This window comes from Apaloderma vittatum, unplaced genomic scaffold (genome assembly GCF_000703405.1).
Source record: "Apaloderma vittatum isolate BGI_N311 unplaced genomic scaffold, ASM70340v1 scaffold2442, whole genome shotgun sequence".
In the NCBI taxonomy this organism is placed as follows: domain Eukaryota; kingdom Metazoa; phylum Chordata; class Aves; order Trogoniformes; family Trogonidae; genus Apaloderma; species Apaloderma vittatum.
In genome coordinates, this window is record NW_009705092.1 from 96,427 (window position 1) to 123,318 (window position 26,892).

Genomic DNA, 26,892 nt, shown 5'->3' on the forward strand with positions numbered 1-26,892 from the left:
GCCCGCTGCCCCAAAGATACTGGAGCAGCGAGTGTGGTGAGGCAGGTCTGCCCACTGCATACGTAATTCTTTTTAACTTCCCACTGAATCTCTCCTGATTTTTGCAATCAGTGGTTTCTTTTCATAATGAAGCAGGCATATCATTTTAACTTGATTTCAAGAGAATTACTGTAATTGTCACCATCAGAATAATACATCTGTGTAGAAAGAAATTACTTTTCTCTTTTATTTTCCATTGGAAAATTTAATTTCTGTGTTAATGCATTGAGATATTTCACTAAGCCATTTGCTTGCTACTCTCAATATTCTCAAAATATCATCTCCAAATGAAGTTCCTGTAAACAGTTATTAGTTTACCAGGGAACTAATATCAATAAAATCAACAGAGTCTGACCAGATCTTTTCTATAGCATAGAACATCACCTTAGAGACCACTTAAAAGATGTATTATGGTAATGTGTCTCACACCACAAAAATAAGAGAAAAGTTACTGTGTTACATCTTTCTACATTTATGCAAAACCAGTATAGCTGATTTCTGCTTACTTTTTATGCCACTACAGTAGCAGCAGTTCTGGCTTGAAGATCAAAACAAAAAAAACGGAAATACAGTGCCTGGCATTTTAAAAGACAAGTTCAGTTCAGTTCAGAACAGCAAGTGTCACAACTTCAAAACACTTCTGTATATTCGGCTTTTATATATGCACCCTAACACTACCCACTCCTTCAAGCAAGCAGTGAAACTGGAGACACAGCCTGCTGGCGTTCCGATGTTACAGTGGCCTTTCACAAAGCCGCATGAAATGGAATTAAGGTCCCATGGAGGACACATGCCCGTCTGACGGCTAAAATGGCTGGCAATAAAATCACGGCTACTGAGTCACAGGACAAGGAGGTTGGGACTTTCCCCATAGGGGATTCGGGGAAGCCAGAGCTACATTCACTTGTGGAGCAGGAAGAAATTTGGACAAACTGCCTTATGCGAAACATCCCATAGAATGTATATGTTAACAGCAACACAGCTCCTGTCCCTAGCACAGGCGCATTCAGGTTTCTAGGCAGACACCTTAGATTAGAATAATTTGCTCTTCCAGATAGTAGTAGCCATGACCGTAGTAAAGTGTTTCTAAAGCTACGTACCCATGCTCTCCCTCGGGGGGCTGTACTGTAGCTGCACGAATTAACGCGGTACAAGCTTCCAGTGGGAATGGGGCCCGAGGCTGTCAGACAGATCCGGAGCGATGGAGAGGGGAGCGGAAGGGAACGGAGCACGCAAACAAAACACAAACCGTAAAGATCTTTGAAAAAACCGGAATCTGTAAGATGCGCATTAAGGCAAATAGCAGCTGCGGTGTTTGATGTTTGTGTAGCTGCTTTTAATGCTCCTGTAGTTCTGATATCAAGAGACGATTCTCTATTCTTAAGTACCTAACCACTCTCCGGAAGCCTGAAAATGCTTAGTACTCGATTTCTTATATACCACAATAAACAAACTTCGAAAGGAGTTGGATTCTAAAAGCCAGTGCAAATAAAGAAAGAAAGGGGGAGAAAAAAGCGCAGCAGCCCACACAGCATCAAATGCTGGTAGGCTCAGTGCTAAATAGCAGATGATTCTTACTGAATAACTGCCCTAGATTTTGCAAACAATACAGGGAACAAAAATAGAAACCCATTTACATATTGCTGTTAATAACTTTATTTATAGTGTCACAGCTAGAGCACAATAACTGCAGCCATGGCTTAACTTGAAAGCCATTCACTGTGGAAGAGTCAGACAGATACTGTTTTCTCAGTCCTTATGCAACTGAAAAAAAAAAATCCTGCTGTCACCAGAATCCTTGCAAACAGAACCAGAAAAAAAGTCAATGGCAGTCAAAGGCAAAAGCGAATAATCTCCAGGATCCCACTGGCCTCTGCCCCTCTAATCACTTCGGACATACTGTGGTTAATCAAGGACAACTGAGGCTAGAAAACTCAGTATATAATTTTTCACTTCAGTTTGAGCCTCATGATAGCATCTTACAGGAATACCTGATCAGGGTTTGGTGTTTTGTTTTTATTTTTGTTTGTTTGCTTAGTTTTTGTTTGTTTGAGTTTTTTTTTAATTAAGAACTACAGACAGGGTTCAGACTAAGTCAGCAGCTACAATAAGAAAGGATACGTGTCCAGCATTAAAGAACATCCCCACCACATCCGCACTGCCTGCTACATGACTATAGCCAAATCTTAGCCGGGAGCCTATATTCCTGCCAGCTAAAATACCACTGGCCAATCACAACAGACTGGCACATCTATAAGGAACAGAAATGTACACAGGAATTTGTATCCTTGATTCCTTAGTATTCTGCAAATGCCTGCTGTATTCAAGTAAACGGAGTGAGAATGCAAGCAAAGAAACTGTCTCTTAAGACTCTTCACCTGAGAAGTGAGAAAACATGGATCCGATCTTTCCTCTGTCTGAATGCAGTCCAAACTGGACAATGGGCTATTTTGGACAGGGAACAGAGGTGCCCTCAGGATCTTCTGCTGTGGCTGCTCATTACATACAAAATACTCAGAATAATTAGAGCCAGAGACAGCAAGCGCCCTGCTCTGCCCTCTGATTATGGCACGCTCGGTGACATGGGACAGAGGGATTCAAGCTGCTGCTCCAGGGTTTGATTCTTTTATATAAAAAAACCCGAGACATAGTTGACAAAAGAGAATGAGGATGCCTTCTTTGGTTAGTGCCTCTCTTAGGAGATGTGACCTCAAATGCCCTCTGGCACATGGGAAACTCAAATCCAGATAACCTCCACCAGCATGTGGGTCAAGCCTCTCCGCTCCTGGGTGAGCACGGCATGCCTCGTCATTCGTGTGTCTTCAGATCTTCACTACCTCTGTATTGTACACTCTGCCACCTGGAAATGTCAACTGAATTAATTAATTCCTCTGGGTTTTCATTTCAGTGAGGAACAGAAAGATGCCCGTTTGGTGTGCCAGCCTGACCAAAACGTAGTGTTAATTCCCCCTGCAGATAGAGCCAGCAGTCATGAGAAGCCTCCAGCACAAAGAGCGCGTGTGTTTGTGCACCCTCCCTGCTCCTTCCTTCTGCTCGAGCCCTCTGCAGAGCAGGCAGGGCAGCGCCTTCAAGATTGAGTTGTTAGGATGGTTCTGTAATGGGAGCCAGGCATTTCTGAGCTCTAATCAGCCTCACTACCAAGCCAAATTAAAGAAATCACCGTCAGTCTCAGCCTCTCCATTCCCCAGCTCTAACCACCCGCTGTGGGCTCGACTGGTATCAGTGGATACTTAGACAAGAGTTTGTGAGTGTAAGGCACTAAGAATGCAAGGAGACGTTTCTAGGCAGTGTCCATTATCCAGCAAGATGACTTGAAATTTCTTCAGTTATTAGTAATACAATAAGTGCTGTGTCTAATATACATAACAGAAAAATAAAAAACTGCGGGACATGACCAGCAAAATACAGCTTTTAGGATCTTCCACTAGAAATGATCCTTGAATCTGCAGGAAAAGTAACCTAAAGGAGATGAAAGAATACATAGGAGATACTTAAGCAAGCCAGCAAATGCATGTATTTAAGGGAAATATACTGACATAATAAATTCTAATGAAGTCTATATATTGGGCTTCTGCATTACAGAAGTCTAGCCTTGGGTGATTTTCAGCAGACATGCCATTTTATAGTAGATGAACAATTATTTTTACCTTTCTATGATGTTCTTAGAATCAGAGTTCCCCCCTAAATCACACATTTCATCCTTAAGCACAGCTTTAGGTTTATCCAGTAGTTCCCCAACACTATTTTCTCTTCTTTTCAGTTGTTTTTAAGCTTTCAGAGAAGATACCATTTTCAGCTTAGTCCCTCCACCTTTACATACTTCCAAGGAAAAGGCAATTACGTCATATCTGCAATTCCAAGTTTTCTAGGCTTTGGAAGAAATTTGCAATCACTTTCAATTTTAATGACAAAATTTTATTCAGTTTGCAGCTGAAAAATCACAAAGAGTACTGGATCTTAAAAAGAGAATATCACTTACCATTTACGCTCTGTAACATAATTTTGTGTTAGACCTGTCATCCTAAACTGTGACCTGCTGACCACTACTCAGTAGAAGGGAAGATTCTTAAAAAAGAAAGACATGGAGAGCATGGGGTTTTTGTCCTTTCTAATTGAAACAAAATACAACTATTAAATCAAAAGGCCTCTTTTTCTCCTGCCTGGAAAGAAAAAGAATCTCACAAAGGGGCTTACAGTAGTTCTGAATGCAATCCAGAACAAAAGGTTCCAAATGAAACAGAATAATTATACTTTTATGGATCAGCTTTTGGCTTCTGTTGAAGCCTGATCTGTAACTAGAATTGCACAAGTTCCCCTAAGCAGAAGCCAAAGTTTTGTTTGCTTTGTTCTACAAATTGATTCTTATTAGCTCATTCTTTGGAAACAGCCATGGCAGAAGCAGCAGTGCATTGATGTGCAAGCTCCCAAGACTGGAGGCTTTCCACCAGAACTGCTGTAGCACATAACCGTCCACTACTTAAAACTGTATGCATCTCTTTTCCATTCTCTAACCCTCTTTCCTCCAGTCATTACTAATAATTCCTAAATTTGCTCCTTGCTTTCCAAGGTTTTTTGGTCTTTTTGTCTACCTCCCCAACCCACAAATATCCCATCAGCCCTGCGACACAGATCTCTCATCTCCTTCAAAATTCAGGATGTTACAAAGCATCTCTTCAAATTGCTACTGTGTTCAGCTCTATGGGTCTGCCAGGTCTTGGAGATAACAGAAATTAAGCAGTTGTCAGAAGAAGGAGGGTTGTCCTAGTAACCTCCAATTAGCAGCACATTCCCCACAATAAGCAAGAAATGGAGCCAGTGTACTACCAGACTCTGCAAAGAATCATGCTTAAAGTTAAAAAAATGACAACACCCAAACCACTACCAAGAAAAAAACACCAAAAAAATGAGCTGACTGTCACTGCTATGCTGGAAAAATTCCCCCCATCTCAAACATTCAACCTTCCTCTTCATGTGAGAGGGCAAGTTGTGATTCCAGATGGTCTGCCCAGCTACTGATGGGGACATACAGGCATTTACAGATGATCTGACAACTAAACAAAGCCATAGTCATCCAGCCTTCTGTGTGCCACTTACTGGGGAGATGTCTGCAACAGGAGTCTAGGAGAGAGTAATTTGCTGATAGCCACACAGATCTAACATTCACGAGTGCCCACTGCACTAGGTTTTTGGGCTTGGGGGGCAACTCTGTAGAACTGGAGTTGAGGGAGCTGGTTTCAACCCTTAATGAGGGTTATGGTATTATATCTGAGGGGTTCATTTAGGAGTTTGACTCAAATAGGGACATAGTTACTGGTCAAGAACTTCCTTAATTTCTCAAGGCCTTTGAGAGCCTCAGATATTTGCCAAACATACATACAGCAACCACAGACAAAGAATCCTGCTGGCCATGGCACCAGTGAAGATAATGCCTACATTCTCTTGCTTTTTAAAGTATATCACACATAGACTTCCTTCCAATTTGTGAAATGTATCTGAAAAATTCCAAGTCTACATGGTCTTACAAAGCCTTATTCCCACCATTTAAAACTGTGTCCACCTTGCTAGGCCTTCGTAACAGAAACCCAAATGGATACAGAAAAATCTCGACTGCCTAAAAACCAGCATCTCTAACATTCCACAAGGCCAATGTCCTGCCAACACGCATACTGAAATTCATTTAATCACTTTGGTCTTTTGCATCCTTTTTTGTTTTGTGCGGTGCTCTGTTGCTTCTTGTTTCTGTTAGCTCTGCTTCCGAAGCAACCTGCTCTTAGCCTGGATTCTTACAGAAACACCACCTATGGAACTATGCAGTCTGCACCATCAGTATCAGTCTCTCCCTACCTTTTTAACCACTTACGATCAAGCAAAATTAATAAAAAAGAGGAGGTTAAAAAAATACACTATGACTTTCAGTTACTGGAAGACATAGACTCAAGTAAGCAATGCATCAACTTAGAGTCACAGGATACCAGACCACTTGAGAACTCTTCTCCATTAATTGGTTCCTGCTTTTGTCTCTTGTTCATCATCTACCCAGTGTCAAAACAGATGTACAAATTAGCAACAATTGTTGAGGGGTATAAATATAGTATAAGACAAGAGAAGTTAATCCATCCCCATTCAAAACTGTGCCTCTGTTTCACAGCTTCTTTTAAAAGGGCTTTAAATAGTTTTGCAAAGTTCAGTGCATTACAGAATAAAAAGTTTAAGTGACTTTTGTTTTTCAGTCATTATAGTCTAAGGAGGAATAAAAAAGGTAGGATGATTTTAACAAGAACCTCTTCTAATGTTATATAAACTCAATGTTCTTAAAACCACTTTGCATGTTAACTACATGACAAAGTAGTTCATTAACCGAACTTTAACCAAGTCTTTACAAAAGGAAAGCAAGTCTGTACAAGCAAGTCTTCATAAAACTAAAGTTTTGGTCAATGAAGACTCAATTTTTCTTGCCAAGGTTATCCCAGAACAGAGAAGACTGAGTGTAGATGAGTTTAATAAGTACAATTTGATGCATTTTATTCTTTTTTACTGTAAGTTTGATACATTTCATTTTACTATCAGGCCAATCAGCAGATAGATTTACATTTTTTAAAGAATTAATTCACTTTTGGTACTATTGGAGAAATAGGAGAATCCAAATAACCTTGATGAGCTAAAATACTGCTCTGTAAACTTCTGCAGGCACCTTCATAATTCTCTCCAAATTACTATTCACAGTATTTCATCATTAAAACATCTAACACTCTTCAATCCATCACCCTGTGAACTTCACAGACCCTTGTGTAAACTCAGAATAGCAGGGTGTGAATAATACATCACAGGACCTTCCTAATTGCTGACGGCTTGCTGGTGGCTGAGGATCTGCAGTCACCCAGCACGCTGTGCTTTTGGGTTGTTATCTTTATTACAACACACGTGTTTAAGTAATGCATCCAGTGGGGTGCCTGGCAGCCAGCTATTCATCTGGTTTGTTCTTCGGAGGGCACAAGGTGCTCTCGGGCCCCTGAAGACACCAGGAGTTCCCAGTAGAGACCAAGATCACAATATATTCCCAGTTCAAAAAGAAATGGGCCAGATGACAAGTTAGCACGTATCTGTTCTTCTTAAAGGGTGCTGTGCATATGCACAAAGAGGTAGATTTGATAATATATACAAACCTGCTCTATTATTTGGCTTAAAACTTTTCAAGACTGAACCATTGACACATATGTATTTGAAGAGAGAGTCTGGGTTGAAAAACCTCCTTTAATATTAACGGCCAGGCTTATTGCACAGCTTTGATGTCACGTTTGGGTGTAACAGTGTCTGCAAAATAAGCAAATTCCTTTACACATGGATTTTAGCTTGAATGCCTTTCTCCAAAAGACACTGATTTTTCATCTCAAAACCAATGAATTGGCTAGGAAGAGTTAAGTGACTAGTAGCAGTAAGAGCAAAGTAATTCATCTTCACCCATGGATGAAACCTAATTCTACATGTTCTAAAAATTACTGCTAACAGGCAGGCACAGGTGAGGTTCCCAGGAGCCGGCTTTTGACAGGGAAACAGAAGAGTTCCAATGCAGGTAAAATTCACTGCTGTCATTTGGGGAAAGGTGTGGGAAGGCTGATCTTTTCCCTCCTACTCACTTTTCTCAACCAAAAGTTTTGGCAATTAAATGCAGGCAGCCCCCAAACCCACGTGAAACCCACACAGTTTCCTCCCACCTACTTGCAAAAATAACCTGCAAAAATATGCTTGTGGGCATATGCCTCGAATGAAGAAAAGGCAGTAGAGGTCTTGCTGAGACATGATGATGAGAAACAATCAACCAATCCATGAACACATTCCGGGAGGAGATCGAAGTTCACAGTCTGATGGGGAAAGCAGTACCAGGAAGTAAAACATGAATAAAACCTGCTCTTGGGCTTCCTCCTGCTTAATGCTGCTCTTCCTTATCTTCAAACAGAAATCACCAATTTCCATTCTGCTTCCCCCAAAAAAGAGAGAAGACAAGGAGTAAGATGGACTATATAGCAAATATTAAAAAGAGTTACTGCTCTTGCTCTTTCCTGGCAATGAGGCCTTCCATAGACATTAAAGCAGCTGGGATGAGAGATTTGGGGAATCTTTGAAAACATTCACAGAGCTGTCAGAAATTTATACACATCATACTGTAGTTTTATTCACCAAATAATGGTAAAATTAAACTGGTTTCTGCTTAGCTTCAATAGCCTCTCATGATTGAGAGCAGAACTGAGCTCCTGAACAAAACCAGCCCATTGGTGTAACTACTTCCAAAGGCCACCACTATCTGACCTGGGCTTGGTAGGATACGCCTTATTTTGAAGCCATTTAGCATTTCAAAAGGCGCTTTTACCAAGCTAGAAAAAACAGCTTCATGCCTATATGCACCAACAAGAATACACCACTAAGCAGCACATTGCTTTGGCGAGCCATGGCACTAATAGGTCCAGTGAACCTTCCTGCTAGCTGCCGTCAGTGCTCAGCTTGTAGTTGGACTGAGAAGTCCTTTAACGCCAAGTAAAAATAAGACTAGATGTCCTATGTGAGAAGACAGTGGGAGCAGGGAGGAAAAAGATGTTTGCTTAGTTGAAATAAAGTTCATAGCACACAATTACATAGCACCCTGCAATCTAAGAATGTAACGTCTTTCATAAGCAACTAATCAGGCATCGCAACGCCTATAAGGCAAAGGGGTTAAGTGGACATGGCCAGTCTCAATATCCTGACACTCAGCCAAAGTGCAGCTATTTGGTCATTTTTAAGAGAAGAGTTTTTGGTGTTAGAATGTAATTAAACAAGAGAACTAGTTTAAACCAGTTTTTGTTTACAAAGTTGAAAACAAGTGGACTGTTTCATTTCTGCAAATGGTTTAGTTCAAGTTGTCGGGATGTTTAAAAAAACTCTGAGATCAGGTTAATGTTGTTGAGTACATGATTCATAAGAATTATGTGAAGGGGAGAAGAGAGGAAACTGTCACTTTCACTGCGCTTGGATGCTAGCCCTAAAATAAGCTTCTTGAAACAGTTCATCAAAGGAATTTCAATGACAAAGCCAACCTTTATCCCTTCAGAGAGGACTTCAAACTTCCTTTTATAGCACAGAGATTACTAACTTTGGCCAAACCTAGATAACATTAAAGCCACTATCACTTCAGTGAGATACTATAAATAGAAATAGTGATGTAAAACATTTAAAATTCTGCCTAGGAAGCATGATAGATAAACAATATTATCTATGCGTATTTTAGGGTATATCTATCAGACACAATCTCATTCATGATAACATGAACCGATTTAGTTACATAATTAACCTTGCTGTTTACCTAAAATTACTTGCATAGTCTTGGGAACTCCTTTCCTGATTGCATTTGACAATAGACTTTATATTTAACACACACGTATGTGGGAAAGGTCAAATCACGCTCTGAGGTTCTGGATTTGTCAAAGTTCCTTCTCATTCAATAAATCCGGAAGAGAAAGGGTTTCCTCCTCTGTTAAAAGGTTCTGTTCATTTGCATGAAAAAAGAGCATATTAACCCCAAACCTCTGCATCTTAGTTTCATCACCATCCTAAATACTTCAGAAGAACATAATCCTGAAAAAAATTCTGCTGCCAAAAATTGACAGGAAATTATATTTTCATTGTGGATAAATTAGTCTCCAAACTTTACTTTCCATAACAATAAGCAGGAGATTATGAACTCATTCACAGGAAGTCCTGATAAGACTCTAAAAAGATTTGCTTTTACCCATTCAGGTCAGAAAGACCACTGTATTTTGCCTAAAAACATCATTTTTCCCCAAGAGACATAGCCCACCCTCTAAGAGTAAGCAATATCATGGCAGAACCACCATGGATATGGATGTGTTTTACAGATCTACTACTGGCACCTGAGCAAGATGTCTTTTCTACATAGGTTTTAAAATGACTTTTTTTTCTTAAAGAAAAAGAAAGAAAAAAGAAAGAAAGAAAAAAGTAGCATGCAATCCTTTTCATAAAACAAAAAAAGAAGCATGTAACCTAGTATCTGAAACTAAGCATATCACAGCAGAACTGGTCATTTAAAGACTTCTCATTCTAGAACAGGAAAATAAACAAAACCAAAACAGACAGTAATTTTACATAATTTCAGAGTAACATCTTCTGCTGGTAGAGTCGTTTGGGTTTGTTTTTTAATTAAAATTAGAGACGGTCCCAAAAGCCCAGACCCAATCATCCCTGAAAATTAGAATATTTAATCTTTGTGGAACAGAGTTTAGTAAACCACTTCTCCTGCATAAAATGTCAAACCAGGCAAAGTGCAATAGGCTCTGCTTGCTTCTGTGCCTCCCAAGCTCAAAGGGTCAAAGTTAAACCTGGCTGGATGGAAACCTTCAGTGTCAGTGAGGCTCATCATTTCCACAACGACTGTGAAATCAGTGAGCAACCTCACCCTGAAGATCCAGTAGAGGTGAATATCTCAGGCTCCAGGCACCACAATAGCAGTCAAACTTGTAAGTCAATGGCTAATGAAAATTCGCATCCATTATACTTTCATTTACAGTTCGCCTTTTTAACTAATCGGGGAGAGCGGGAGAAGAGAATCGCTGGATACAGCTGATGGAGGAGGGAAACCTGCACCTCTGTGCAGACACAGAGACCTTCCCACTTCTACGAACTGCGACGGAAATGCTCCTGGCCATAAATCATCAACAGGAAGCCAGATTCAATGGCTGGGCACAGCACCCTTGCACTGACTTCACATACTTCTCTATTGCCTTGACACAATAACCTTTAGCTCATAAAAACCTAGATCTTGTGCCATTCTTGAAGAGTGACAAAAACAAAACAAAATTGCTCAGTGCACTCACATCACAAAAGCTTTCCCTTGAGCATTTCCCCATGAAAGGTACAGAGCATCTTGCTTTTATTCAGCCAATTCATTAATCCACATCATTGAGATGCTACCCCCTACCACCAGTGTGCTTCTGTGTGCACGTAAATGCTTCAAAATCATCTGCAGCCATACCCACTTGAGGTGGTTTCAGTGCACCCAGGCAAGAGCAAAGGCTCTAGGCTGAACTCCTAGCGTGAAATGAGTCATTTGTTCCAAATCATGTTTCCTTTTTTCAATATTCGTACTTAGTTATTCATTTCCCTAAAGTACATGAAAATGAGATGTTCCTAAGCTACCTTCTATTTGCTCTCAGTACATATACTATTTTATTCCTATTCCTTATTTCCCTCTTCCAGCCTTTTTCATGATCTCAGTGGGCTTTGTTTTAGGACCTTGTAGACACAGACAAGAAAGTCTATATTTGAGGAAGATATCATTTAAATTGTTTCCCCTTGCAAGATCTTTTGAGACCTCAGCCTCCCTTTGCACTGGAGACAGTCAGTAACTGCAAGAGCTTGATTCTTAAACACTCAGCACCAAGAGGAACAAAGTTAAAATTACTTTTAGGCTGCAGAAGATAATCCATTACGGAAGCAAGATGTAAAAATAAAACATTTGCAAGCTTCCTCTTAGCTATTCTTCAAGACAGTCCAAGGAACTGATTGGTGCATATACTCATTTTTGTATACATGTTTCACCTTTCATGTTACTTCACAGTCACAACTGAAAATCATAGCAAGCTGGTTTCTCTTTCTATACTTTGGGTTATGTGTTATTTTTTGTTGTATCGTTTGAGATCTTCACAGCTCCATATCGGCCCTTATCTTTGGGCTGTTTTTTCCAATCAAAATCATTCATTTGAAAATTTAGTTTATTTTTGCTTATTTAGTTTTTCTTTATTTAGTGATACAGGTAAAATTTCAAATAAGTATCATGCTGAAGAGATAATCACCCTTGCTAAGATCTGACTGTACTGAACAACTTTCAAACCTGCCAGTAAGGACATATGGAAATTGATGTGAAAAGAATTGCATTCTGTTTAAATGTGAAGTTGACCTTAGAGTACTGGAAAAAAGCAATTTCTCTATTAAGAAAATTCACAAGTGGCATCTATCACAAGAAATTTACACACCTTTTTGAACAAGCTCCATGCCGTTACGGAAAAACTAAATGTAAGGACACAAAACCTCATCTAATCTACTGTAGCACATACTCTGCTGAGAGCACTCTGTGTGGCCTCTTCCCCTCTCCTTATCACCATATGTATATTATTTATTTTTCATCACTGAACCGATACTGTCTTTGATATCTGATGATGTTTTATCTTCAGTATATATGGAACTTTATCTGTTTACTGAGCCTAAGCCAATAATATGTAGGGCTGAACTGAACTCCATCAAAGCAAGCACACAGACTTGCCCTGATTTCAGTGACTTTTGTATCAGTCTCTACATTCAACAGTGAGCAACCTCCTCCCAATTTCTGCTTGCACATTACCTCTTTTTGCTAACCTCAACGCCTAGGAAAAGTCTTCAAATGCTTCAGAATTTTATGCGAACTTCAGCACATCAACTGTTGGAGATTTTACAGCGTGCAGCGTATTAGAGATGTAAGAAATCCCCTTTTATTTGCTGAGCACCAAGTATGAGAAAATATAAGCCACTAACATACTTAAAGCTACATAGGAGAGAAAGCTATGCAAGCGATGTACAGGAAAAACTCCTATTGGAAGGGGAGATGGAGAGGTGAACAAAGGAAGCTCTCTGTCCCTGGTGCCTGTGTCTCAGCAGAAGTATTTATAGACTGACAGAGCTGTTACACAGTTCCAGGACCTGGCTTAGCAGAAACATAAGTGATCCCCAAAGAGATCAGGTACAACAGCAGAAGTAAAATGCATCACAATTAAGTTAAACCAAACTTTGTAACTGTAGGCCCATAAAGATATTAAGCAACTCAAGTACTACCTCATTGACTCTTCCCTGGTGATGTTCAGAAGCTCATGGGGCTGGACTACCCCAACAACAAGGACTGGGTTTGATTTTGCATGACCTGTCAGAGATTGACTATCAATTTCTCCTGCTCACCCAGGTAGACCAAGAAGCAACATATTGCTGGGTGACTGAGCAGGTGTCAAGGGCTGTCACTAATGGACCTCCTGCTTGTAATTCAGCACTGGCAGAGAACACTCCAGGTGATCTTAACTTGAGCTGGGCTCTACAATTCACCCCATGGAAAGTGTTACCAATCTTGAACTTGCATGCCATCGTGGCTTATCAGAAGAGTGCTTGTAACTCCAAAAAATAACTAATCCAAATACACCACCTTCTCAAAACTACTGAGACTCACTCCAGGAAAGGAAGGGGGGAAAAATAATCTAAGGAAAGGTATCAGTTTAAGTCTCTTCTCAAAGGAAGATGTTGCAGGAATGGGGCAATACTCCTCCCAATATATAAACAAACTGTCAAAAGTCAACTCTTGACACTTGAGAGTCTTTGCATTTACTTTGGATTATGTGTCACTGTCATCTTCGTCCCTGGGTGTTAACTGCCACGCACTGAGAAGATCCGTCCTCCCCAGCAGCTGGGAGATGGGCTGTTGTTCTTACCTGACATTGTCATGCTTCTGGATGTAGATCTTATGAAACATCATATCTTCCTGTTTGGCATTAATGTCAGCTTTCATCTCCATGGCAACATGTCGAGGAAGTACAGAGAGCAGGAGACGCTCCTGTGGAGTCAGACAGATGAACCAATTAAAATACCTGCTGCCCAGTTAACAAACACACTTTGTTCCTTACTGGGGAGAAATGAGTCATCAGTTTGGTGAGAGATGAGTACAACCAAGTGAAATGGTCTCCATAAACTCAGCAGCTCATCCCTTAACAAGTCATACGCAATTCTGTCCCAACCCCACAATAAGACTTTCAATGATTTTAGAAGAAAAAATATGATGTTTCATCCCAGCTGCACTGGGCTTGTGATTCATGGTTGCCAATTCCTGCAAATGAAAGAGCCATGCAACTCAAAAAGTGTCCATGCACCATTCTTGAAAGGATTCCGATAAACGATACTGTCTGACCTCCCACACAGCCTTTCCACACCACCACGAAGCTCCCTTTCACTTAACACCAGAGGGCTGATACCTCAACACCCTTGGCGATTCAGAATTCCTTCCTTTCTTATCCAATCATCTAAACAAGCACAAACCTGTTCTTTGCAGCTAAAAAGCATGAAAAGCTAGGCCAACTCTACAATGCAGTATCATACTTCTACAATCAAAACCACTACTAGTGCCCAGTTGCATTAAGACCTGTAAACCCACTCAATCACCTACAATAGTGTTTTCAATAATCGCCTCTGTCATCAACAATTCCCAGCTCTCCACCCTCACCTGGCACTTTTATTTATCGATAATAGTTTTAGTGTGACTTTTCATAACATTACTTTGTAAGCTGTTCTGTATACAGTTTTGCACGCTAGGCAAAAATTAGTTACATGACAAAATGACGGCTTTCTGGTAATTTTCCTAAAAACTCACACAAAAGCCTGTTGTTGTTACTCTAGATTTGGTGGCAATTTCATACAGAAGCTACAGAGTTTAAATCTGCAGGCAATATTTGCCCCAGGGATGCATTTGTATATTTCGGGAATCACACCTGAGAAATTCTGCCCAGACCTTTATTTTATCCCCACTCACATCCCACACAGTTCAAAAGAAGTTTTTGCTCTGACTGGAGAAGGTGAAGAGCATCTCCTTTCGGATCAGCTCCGCTGCAGTCCAACCCGCAGGCAGTGCTCTGGAATAGCTGAAGAACCCCAAAAGCTTGTGCCACTCTTGTCTTTATTTTTCCTTACCTGCAGTGAGCAGAGGGAAGAAAAGGGCCTTCCTTCCTGACGACACAGACATAATGTGGCATAAACGAAGGTCCCTAACCTCATCTAACAGCTCATTAATTCTCAACAACGCAGGGAACAGTAGGGCTCAAATGCAGTCCTGACTCAGAGGGGTCAGCAATCCTGTACCAATTACTCACGTCACCAAACCTCTTGCCCATACTGCAGTTATAGGAACATTCCTGGCTTCTAATTCCTAGCTTTAACTGAAAGTTCCCCATTTATTTCTTCCTCTAATGGGAGAGAGGAACTTTGGGGGAACCAGAGGAAGATAAATTCACTGGAAATGTGCTCAGCATGCACTGAGACATTCCATAGTCTGTGGCACTGTCCAGTATTTCCATTTTTCCCCCCTTCAATATGTACCTTAAAGAGATTGATTCTTGCCACCAGTCTCTGAAAATGTAGTAATAACACAGAAGATGTGTTAGAGGGTTTTCTATCTCCTCTGCTCAAAATTGCAGCAGCCCTGACAAGATATTTGTTTTTTAAAGTACTCTCACCTTTACTAGAGTACTGCAGGTGCTAACAGTTACAAATCCCCTTTTTTTTTCTTTTTAAAAAAATGACAAATCATGTACATGTCCTCAGGCTTCTGTCGGCTCTTGGCATACTCCCGGAGTGCAAAAGCACAACACATTTGTATGCTTTCCAGAGTAACTGGTGTATACGCTGTTGTCATTTGCATATTATAATAGGCAACCTCAAATGTGTGAAAGCTGCAATTTTACATGTGATTTTACACATCCTGTAAATAACTTGGAGCTTATTGGGAGGTTCAGAGGCGCCCACAAGTTTGGAACATTCCCTGTAGGCGCACAAGTATGGAGGAATGTTTTTGTCTTTTTTTTTTTTTAAACTTGCTTGCAAAATAGGGACATATTCAGGGGACTGAGATTCTCTAATGAGTACTCCAAGAGATTTTCAGAGACATTTCTGGGCAACTTTTGCTTGAGAGCCCCCACCCCTACTGTTCCTTACACCATAGGCAGCTGCCAGATTAAATCACCAATATTTTCAAGACACTTGAGCTCTGCAGGAGATGAACTAACACTGTTCTGAACTTCACCAATCGGTGAATAAGATAGGCCTATCAAATGAAACAAATGCATGTAGCACAACATCCCTTCCCACAGCAACTAATCAGGAAGTTGAGATGCATTACAGAGTTGGGCACTATATTCTCTTTGTTGGGAGCACCATGATCACCGAAAACATCCTCTGAAGCTAACAGGAGGAGGAGGAGGAGGTACCAAGTGCCTTTGTAAAGCACAAGCCATGTTAAAAGACTTTCAAAACAACAAAATCCATACATTTTATTTCAAATGGAACACAGAAATTATAGTCTCCAACTAGGGTACAATTTTCATTTTGCTATAATGACTCAAAAGTATTGCAGCCCTCACTGTAAAATCGCTTATTATGCACCAGTGAGGTGACTGGGACTGCTGTTTTACAAGTATAACAAGACAGCATTCTGACCTGATAAAAAAAAAAAACAAGAGCAAATTTGTATATAATTCTCACTTCAGAATAAGATGCAAGTATAGTTCCACTGAATTATACATTAAACAAATGCCTTCCAAGGAGAAGTAGTCTCTAGAATAGGCATAGATGAAAGAGTACAATGCATATCTGCTCTGTTTACATATGTACACAGATATATGTATACGTGGGCACACACATCTCTATGATGACTCTGTACTACATAGGAATTTTAACTATTTATGTCATACTCTCCCAAGATGACCTCAAAGCACTACAGATATTTAATACTCTATGACCACATATTTGTCCTCAGGTTTAATAACTTAGATTTTTCACCACAAGCTAAGTGATGCAGAGACGAGAAAGAATAGGAGAGAACAGCTTTTCAGAGACAAACAACAAGCAATACTAGAGGTGGAACTGCAGTCCTGGTAAAGCATCTCTTACTCAGATCTTAAGTATTTGCCCATTACAGATGGTGAAGAGTACCTATTTTTCCCATCCATGAATGTTTTATTCTCGACAAGCAACAGTGATTCTTGTTATAGCTCTGCCCTAGTGTCCTGGGTTTGAGCTAAAACCCAGTCCTATTTAATGATTTTTACTTTTCAGTTTTAGTTTCTTCTAAAAGGCTGCACTTTCTGAAGTTAGCAGCATGTTTTTGTAGACAGTGCTTGCCACTAGCAGTGATAACACCTGATGTTTACAGTTACTGCCTGGGACTGGCATGCAGACAGGCTCTTGCTTATACTTATTCCTACAGTGACCAAGGCCACTGCTGGCTCTTGTGTGCCACGCTGGGGGTGCTGGCTAGTAAAGGGGGGTCACAAGGAAGTAAAAGGTTGCATGTCCGAGGGGTAATAGACAGGACAGGTGACCAACGAGAGTATTCCATCCCATATACGTCATATTTAGAATAAATTGAGTGATCACGAGAGTTTCTTCTCCTTCTTTGCCCTCTTCTGCAATGGTCGGCGTCCAGAGAGGACTCCATCTGACCTCCTGCTTTTGATCCGGATCCTGAGTTCCCAAATCCAGCTCCCTGTATCCATCTCCCTGTCGCCGCCGCTGAGCCTGGGGTTTCCCCAGTGCCTCCTGCTCTGCAGCATCAGTGGTGATTGCTATTCGGGGGAGGGAGTCGGGTTTGATATCGGGCTATTATCTATAGTTGTATATAGTTCTTTACTTTTATCATTCCACTATTATTTTCTATTATTATTGTTTCATTAAAGCTGTAGTAGTTTTTTTTTTTCTTCTCTAACCCGAAAGTCTCTCTGCTTCATTCCCTATTCCTTCCCATTTGGGGGGGGGAAGAGGGGGTTGGAGAGCGTCTGTCCGTGTTAGAGGCCGGCCCAGCCCTAACCCACGACACCTAGGTTATCTCAGATAATGAAATCACAAGAAGTCTCTCTTTTGCACTAAGCATTCTGAAATTTTACTTACTTTCTTGCTAATTTTGGGTGCCGGTTGATGCTTAATAAAGGCAAATACACACTCCTTTGCTGAAGATAATGTCCTTGCCTTTAATAGAGGACAGCACACAGGAACACCATCAGATCTCCAGAAACAGGCAAGCAATGATAACAGGACGGGGCTGTGCACTTGTCTTTCCCTTTCCCTTTGGAGACTGCCTCTCACAGACACAAGCTGAGCTGCCCTTATTTATGTCTGCTGTCACCTCAGTATTATCTCAGTGCATTATGCATAGGGATGCTTCTGAACTGGACCTGGAGATCAATGTCAGTGCAGGCTGTAGCAGCAAATAATCTTATTAGGTGTCCCCAGCTGCCAGGACCCACAGTCACTGCTGGAAATACTAGAGGGTACTTCCAAGTAACTGCCTTTGATCCATGTTTTTCTGATGTCCTGGCTTTCTTCTGTATGGTTATAGTATTTTCTGGGGAGGGAGAGAAGAAAAAGGTATAAAGCTAAGGTATTTGTCAGGGCTTTTTTCATGAACAGCTTCTGACATGGAAGCTCCTGAATCCCGAACAGCAAGTCTGAGCCATGCTGCCACGGCAGTCTCTCAGCAGGGAGGACAGGGCCGTAATCAATAAGCAAAATGAGGCTCTCCTCTAGCTCAGTCCTTTCCTCCATTTTGAGCTGTGGAAGGAGGAATGGCTGCTCATTTAATCTTTCTGAGACTACATTCATTACACAGGAAAAAGCAGCCTTGAGCATGAATCTTGTTTTCGTACATATGCTATCAAAATAAAGAATGTGTGCACGTTATTTCACAGTAAGGGTTAATCAGCAAGTGTGTCAGCCAGAAGTACCTCCTGAAATGCTGCCAAAAGACAAATCCATAGATGCAGGGTGGACTGAGACATGAGGGAAAATGAAACTATTGCAAAGACATTTCAATTGATTCACTCCCCTGACCTCTTTCCCAAATCCACAACCAAGCTCTGAGATACCCTCCAAGGAAACGTTTCATGACTCATTTCAAACTGGACTGGACAGACCACTATAAGATGCACTGCAATGCAGAGATGTGTGTTAGCAAGGGAAGAGTCAAGCTGCCTCCAAAGGTCTTTTGTATCTAATATTGAGGACACATGAGATTCATTGCAAGAGAACCGCTGGATGAATTACAGGGGCGGATACATTTGGTACCCTTGACGACTAGGCTGGATGCTGGCAGCAACAGGTCTTTTCACAGCAAAAAAATAATCAAACTTGGTGTTAAAAATCTTACTTTTTGAACAAATACAATTCACTTGAGACCTTTAAGGTATACAGAGATGTGCAAGCTGGTAGGAACTTTGGGGAAAGGAAGGAAGATGAACTACTTTGAAGGTATCAAGGGACAGTGTGTTCCGTGGACCAACTTTTATCTTTCATTTCTAAACTTGTCTAAGAGCTACTTGTTGGTAGTAGCTTTGCCAAGAAACATGCCACACTTTGACCTTACAAAGAGGGTCAGTCTGAAGTCCGTGTGTTGCATCTGCATTCAACACATGGCTTCATTGACTGGTGCAAAAAAACTATGCAGACTCTGTATGTACTTGTCATTTTAATCTGCAGAGCATAAACCACAGGATTTGTTGATGTTTGTGGAGAAGTCCATCAGGGTATCAGGGAAGAAATACTCCCCTGCACTCTCTTTCAAACCTTTAAAAATCCTGCCCTCTACCATCAGTCTGTTCTTGCTTGGATTAGTCAAGAAGCAAGAGCCCTGCAAACCTCATCCTACAGGAACAATATGCATGCTAATTCTGCTTTAGCAATTTTATTTCTTCTCACAATTGTTCTTACCTGCTGTTGGTTTTCCCTTTGAGAATGCAGCCTGGCTTGTATGCATTCCCTCGTCTCCTGGAAAGCCTGTCTTTGGGACACTTCTGCTGGGTAGTGGGTACACACGCCTACAATGTTTGTACAGGAGAAGATGAGAACATTGGAGACCAGCTGCAACAAAAGAAGGAAAAAAAAAAGAGAAAAATACTTGGTTATACTTTGGGATCCTGCCATCAGTAACAAAGCACCAGCCAGAATCCAGCCCCTTCCACAACTCCTTAATCCAAGCCACACTTAAATCTCAGGCTCTTAAATCCAGTGTGTTTTACCTCTCTAGTCTTTAAAATACAACACTTCCACATATGGCCTCAAATATATGTTCTTAATGCAGTGTATTACTTCACTGGTAAAAAATACAATTCCTCTGTTAATTCTGTAATCTTGCTTTTGGAAACCCAGTATTTTGGAACTATTGTGTCAAAAATCTGTCTAAAAAGGCATCATTGCTCTGTCAGTTAAGACTCATGCAGACAGATCTGAGAGGAACACAAATATGTCCATGTTTGTGTACCTACACATTTGGCTTGAAAACATATCAAAGATACATTAAATCATTATTCTGAAGTAGTATTTAAAATACTGAAGGGAAAATGTTGGTATTCATAAGGTTTAAAAGCAACTAAATTTTTTTTTCTAATCTAGTTCCAACTCAAAATTTTACATTACTAGATTAAAAAAATACATTTTTTACATGTCTGCATACATGACTGCAGAAAGGGTTGTTAAGTCTGAAGCATATTTGGACTGGACAAACATGAAGGAAAAGCTACATCACTCTTCTGCTTCCATGTGAGTTATGTTTTGTAAGTAAGCAATCACATAACTTTTGCTGAAAACTACTGTTGCAATCTTTTGTTTCCCAACTACATCTTAATAAAAAGGAAAAAAAAAAAAAGAAATCCATGCCTATTGGTGGAATTTGGTTCATGCAAAATATTCAAAATCGACTCTGATGGCATCATGTAAGTATTTCCATTGACAGAGGTGAGTCACAGCATAACTTTTTGAGAGTTGCGCAAGCTGTACGGGATTTCTCTTCAAGGACAAACTTATTTGAGACACCTCGCGTCTCCTCTAGAGGAAAGACTGCTTGGACTGCAAGGTTCTTAAAAATAGAGATCTTTGGTCTATTCCCTAGTGAGTCCGAATACATCCTTTGTAATTTCCAGACCAGTCCATTCCCTGAAAACATAGAGCCAGGTTCTAAAGGGCAGGAGGAGCGTGGGGCACCCCTCAAGTCCCCAGGTTCACAGGCATTGCTCAGGACCCCCCAAAACCACCCTGGTCACTGTGCAGAAGAGAGGAGATGCCCCCACACCAACCAGGGACCCACATCCCAAACACTAAAATCTCTCTAAGAAATCCCACTGGGATTACTCTAAATCTTTGACTACATCCACATGCTAAGGACAGTAACAACTATTTTATTAACAATTCTGCCTTGAAACTGGATTTAGGCAGAAAACCCTCATCTTTCAGCTCAAAATAAGCAATACCTTAAGCTACAGCCAGCTGAGAGACTTCTCTCTGTAGACAGCTGTCAGTAGATAGCAACACTTCAACTTCCCAAGCTCCTGCATGAGTGCTGCATTTTGGGTTATGTCCCCTGGGCGAGTTCCCACACTTAAGTATCACACTACAGTACAATAACCTGCAGGTTATAGACACCCACTGCTTATGATCATCAATGGCAGCTATATGTATTTGCTGATAACTGGTTTCCAAGAGGGAAACTATTCTTATCCCCTACAGATTGCTCCCTCCATCCAAAGAGTCCACGCTTTGGACAGAGATGGTTATCAAAGACACAAATAGGGTTATCATACACATGAACATGAACTCACACTGACCCTGAGCTCACACGTTCCCTTTACAATTATACTCTCATTCGATTCTTTCTAAGGCTGGATGGATCCTGCCAGATCCCAGGTCCTCCATCTCTCCCCCAAGCTGATCAGACACCAGCCAACTTCCACCCAGACCCTGTCCAACCCAGTGGTGCATCCAGTGGGCATTTTATGGTATTTTTTTTGCTGATAATGGTGATTTTTAAGGAGGAAAAATCTCCCCATAACATAAAAGAATACTAGTGCTTATTATAACGATGGAACAGCTCAAAAAGAGAGCAGAAATATAGTTTTCCTAGGATTTACTATGATTCCTGCTCTATAGCTTCACCAGTTGTGACTCACAGCCTGTAAACAACACTTCTACAAGTTCAATTCAGTTACTATAGGCTCAAAGGGGTTAACACTAAATAGCATCTTTTATATGGCTGGATTACAGTAAGACTCCCAAATTCTCTCTATTGGAGCTATTCAGATATGTGGTAAGTGGAAAATTTGTCAGGGCATACAACAGCATATATATACATATATACACATTATATATCTGAAACAGAGATAAAATTGAGAGCATGGAAGATTTTAAGGAAATAGGCAGTCGTGCCTTTTAATCCGACGAATCTGAGACTTCATTTCACTTATAGTCAGTTAAGCACAAAGCCAGAACAAACTCCCCAAAACAATGACTCAGCTCTTGCACCAAGAACAGGAGACAACATGTGGTTTAGATGGCTGGCAACACATCAGGAGTTAACTGAGCACAAACCAGGAATTCCTTGGTCCTGAAAACAAGCTCTTTTGGGGTATATCTCAGTGCCAACAAAAGGTCCTCCTAGTGGGGCCCACCCATTGTTGTAACAATGCCTGAAAGCTGCACGGTTCAAGGCATACTATGCATCAAGACCAACATTGTCAACGGGAAGTACAAAAAACATCATCAGACTTGACATCATTGATAACGTTTGTGGAACATAAAGCACTCTAACTTTTCAGCATTCATTGATGTCATTCTACACAAACCCAAGGGACTTCGCAGACTGATTTACAAGACTGACTCAGATGACCACGCTCTATCAAGCGGGAACAAAAAACTACACTGTAGTGTAATTTTTTAGTAGCAAGGGACAGACATTCGTTTTTATTCTGTTAAGCAGAAGCTCATTTAATTCACAGTATGGCATCTTTGCAATACCCTGAAACATAAGGGGAGAAATCACAATGTAATGTTGAAAGCATCAAAGATCTGCAGAGATTTAAAACTGAAGTTCCTACTATCTGCAACAACACTTGTTATGTGAGCAAGAGCATTTTGTTCACTATCTGTTCACAATTATTTTCTTCACAGTGCTTTAAAATACTATAAAGGAAAATAAAAAAAGGGAAAAAGACTTTGTAGTATCATTGTTTTTTTTCACAGTTCTCTGTCTTAATAAAATAAATTTATATCCTGTTTGCCAAATGGTACTACTTGCTTATCAGCTTCCTTGCCATTTTGCTATGGTAACCAGCTCCAGACCCAGGAGGAAAGAGATGATGTAGATATTAAAAAAAAATATTTCCTAAGCTTTATGGCCTGAAAGTAAAAAAATATTATGGCAACTATTTTAGACAATCTGTACTTGAAGAACTGATCAAGACAATAGGAAAATATATTTGCTGGTTTTGTAGGTGATTTCCTTCCCCTGCCTAGCTTGAGATTTAGAATAAGAAGATTTCTACCCTTCTGATTTTGGAAACTAATAGTTTATAAAAGACTATTTCACTTATATATAACTCCTAGGTATTAAACCTACCTGCAGTATTGCTATATTTGAGTGTTTCATAAAGCAATACATCTACTCTCACAGCATTTGCATGTGGCAAAGAAGTGCTATTATCCTGATGTTACCAAGGCAGAGTTCTTCAAAGGTAATTCAATATCCAAGAAAAAACTATGTACTATGAGAGTTTTTTTTGAAAACCACCATGATTTCTTAGTTCTGCTGAAATAATAGATCACTCAATCTCAAACAAAACAGACCAGACAGTTTCTAGTCACTTTGATTCATCGCACAAACAGAGCACTGCAATGCTTTTGTTGAATCTCTCGCAGGAAACTGTTTTCAATATTTTTTCCCTTGGTGACTGAAGGAGAAAAAGAGAGATGGAAACAGTTTAGTTCCACGTGTTCTAGGAGTTATGAAAACCTGGTATTACAAAATCAAAATTGAGAGCTAAATTTGGCCTCGCGCTATTGTTACAAAATTGATGTTTTGGGCGTTTCAGGCCAGGGTGAGGAAGAAAACTGATGGCTCAGAGACCAGGAGAGAACCTCCAGACCACCACAAGATGAAAAAAGTACCAACTTGCATCAATATTACCATGGTTCTCCCTGCTGTGTTTCTATTCGATTATTCTTCAAACACCAGATGCTATTCAGTATGTAATTAAGAGACAACAACATGCTTAAGTGGGATTACGTTGGGATAAATTTTGTTAGTCCCCTACCTCTGCCAGAGCAAACAAGGCAGACTGCTGACACAGGAAGGTGGGCCACGTTCCTCGGAATATCACCACTTGTTATGAAAGTCACAGCTTGGGTTTCTTACCAAGTTACTCTGCTTTGGCCCGCATCTCTTGCAGCAGCTCAGGGTTATTTCTGTTCTGAGCTCAAGCACTAGGCTATTCCCTGGTAGCTTCCAAGAAGACTAATCAGTATTTTGTTTTTCTATTTATTTTTCATGTAAATAAAAATATTGTTTGATATTTTCACAAAGTCCAATTCTGAAAACAACCACATTTTAAGCTTCTGCTGTGGGTCTGTAAAACTGTCACACGAGAAGAAAAAACACATACATGCAGATTTAAAAATCACGCAAAACAATCTAGAGCAGACAGCAAACTACATCTCCCTTCTTTGCGGAGTCTGACACTGCTCTGCCTCTGCTTTCCAGCTTTCATGATACGCATCCCACAGTAAATTTTTTTAATCAATTATCAGTGCAACAGCTAGGTGAAAAGCAGGTAACAACTGAATTCTAGACTACATTTCATAGTGGTGGTATACTGAATTGATAAATTGGTACAATTATTAACTGCAGGTTGAGATACTAAAATTAATTTTATTTTTGAGAGTTCCTTTTTTAACATCAACATTTTAAAATAAAATCTTTAATACTTATCTGAAAAAAAATGCAAGAACAAAACCATAATGGACTACAAAACTCTAACTATCCAAGCTATTTCTACAGCACCTATGTGTGCAATCCCAAATTAGAAGTACAGATGAATTCTAAAGACAAAAAGAACAAACATTATGAAAATTTTTTTTGTAAGGTATAGCTAGTACAGTTTCTTAACACTTACCCTGAACAGCAGTTAACCCTGTATTGCCTCTTTGTGTACTACTATTTAATAAAAAAATTGGAGCAGCTACAGAGCCAAAGGCATGATGGAAATTAAAATGAAAGAGAACATCAGCTGGCTCCAAGATCAAATTACTCACGTATGTGTGGTGTATAGACAACATCTTTCTCTTCCCAGAGCTGGCAGCGTACTGGGAAGCGTACGGGGCAAGCGTAGAGGGCAAGTACTAGTGAAGAAATTAGGAGGAGTTTTCTTTATTTTCAATGTGACAAGTACTTTTTACTGAGTACTTGAAGTGCAACAACAAAAGATTACATTAATAGATCAAAGTCTAAGACCAAATTTTCTGAAGTTGCTATGTGGTGCCTTCTCTCTCTTTTCTGCTGCCTCTGTGCAGTAACCACTGACTTGGATCCAGAGCAGAACAGAAAACCAGTTATAGCCACTGTCTTCCAAAGACTTCTCTAAGTGCCCTTTTATGCACACGAGTAGTGCTACTGAAAGCCAGTTCTGAAAGTTAAAATGCTTCCCCAAGCCATAGTATAATTTAGGTATCGCAATGTAGAACTTATTAAAAGAGTGATGCTCCAAATATGCAGCAAGTAACTTCAGCCTGCTCAGTCCCCATGTGTTGCCTGATCTAGTTGAGAGGCGTCCCTGCCCACGACAGGGAGATTGGATTAAATGATCTCTAAGGTCCCTTCCAGCCTATGATTCTATGATCTATGATTCTATGTTGTAAACAAAAAAAATTCTTTGCAGAAATACTTCCTAAAGTTTTTTGAATATTTCTTCTATTTGGAAAGCCTACAAGGAGCAAGAGCTGTCTAATCTTTCAACCAAATTCTATCTTCAGCATAAAGTCACTTACTAAGAGCAGTGATATTTTGGCTAAAACATTAAAAACCCCTTTTGCCACTTGTGAATATCTGTTCAAGGATTATAGTCAAAAAAAACATCGCACTGAAACACATTCTGGGTATTTCAGTGACCAACTCATATTTCCAGCTCTGGTCTATGTTGATCTCTTGGACGTGATGCTGTTCTCCAAGGGGAAAACCAAACAAATATTTTGCCCCACATAAATTTATTCTTCCTTTAGAATAAAAAAACTCCTCACCCTATCTAATTCACCTTTTAAATATATAGCTGCAGGTAGAGACATAATACACTGCACATCTCATCCACATGAAAAAAAAAAGAAAGATTTAAATTTTTTTTTATTTTTCAATTCCTCTAGTCATTTCACAGGACATAAAAAAGTTCGATGCTGCTTTCTTAATTTCAATGCCTCACACCTTAGTGTACAAAACTTTAATTAATTTCCTGATTGCTGTAATTGCAAACCCTTCGAGCATCCTTCCCACTGATATTGTCATACAGAATACAGTATTACTGATTTGTGGTTTTTTAATAATTAAAACCTTTAAATCTTGATTTTATTAAAGAAAAAATCATTGACAATACAGATGTATTTTTAGTAAATGTCTCAAGAGGAAACATTCCTCCATCAAACTGATAAATTCTACTTCCCTATCACTGTTTTATTAATTAATTTTTCTGCTGGGATTGCTGTGAGATCCTGTTTTCTTTGGTTACTGAGTGATAAGGTTAAGAAGAGTAGAATATACTGTCCTGACAAAATCTTGGCTTAAAACCAGCTAAAGAAGTATTTCTGTATCTAAATTTTCCTGGAACTCTATCACAATCCCAGCAAAGCATCCTCTGTATGGTGGCACAGCCCTTTGCTAGCAATAAAATACTAAGGAAGGGGATTACTGGGTCCTATCCTCCATCCTCACTGAATCTCCGTGGCTACCAAATTTCTGTGCAACTTCCAACTTAACATACTTTATGGGCTATGAATCAGGACTGGTTTTCACGTGAGGATCCTTGGTGGCGAACTGGATGAAGCAAGTCGACAGCCCGGGGCCCTTGGATGCAGGAGTGAACCCTGAAACAACTGAGAAGAAGGCTTCTTCCACTGAACCAGGGACACCACCTTCCCTTGTTAACAAAGAACCTCTTAAGTTTTTGCAACCAGGCTGTCCCCTTCAACTCCAATGGCTTCTTAAGA

The 26,892-nt window shown here is 40.1% G+C and overlaps 1 protein-coding gene across 1 annotated transcript in view; it reads right to left on the reverse strand.

The window, feature by feature from the left end:
• Window positions 1-19,800, reverse strand: part of ADCY5 (adenylate cyclase 5) — an 89,721-nt gene extending 69,921 nt beyond the window's left edge. Inside the window, exons 1-2 of the mRNA XM_009865253.1 lie at window positions 19,588-19,800; window positions 13,554-13,675 (exon numbers count right to left, since the gene is read on the reverse strand). Of these exons, the coding sequence (XP_009863555.1) occupies window positions 13,554-13,675; window positions 19,588-19,800 (335 nt within the window). The remainder of the gene's footprint in view (window positions 1-13,553; window positions 13,676-19,587) is intronic.
• Between the last annotated feature and the right edge of the window lie 7,092 nt (window positions 19,801-26,892).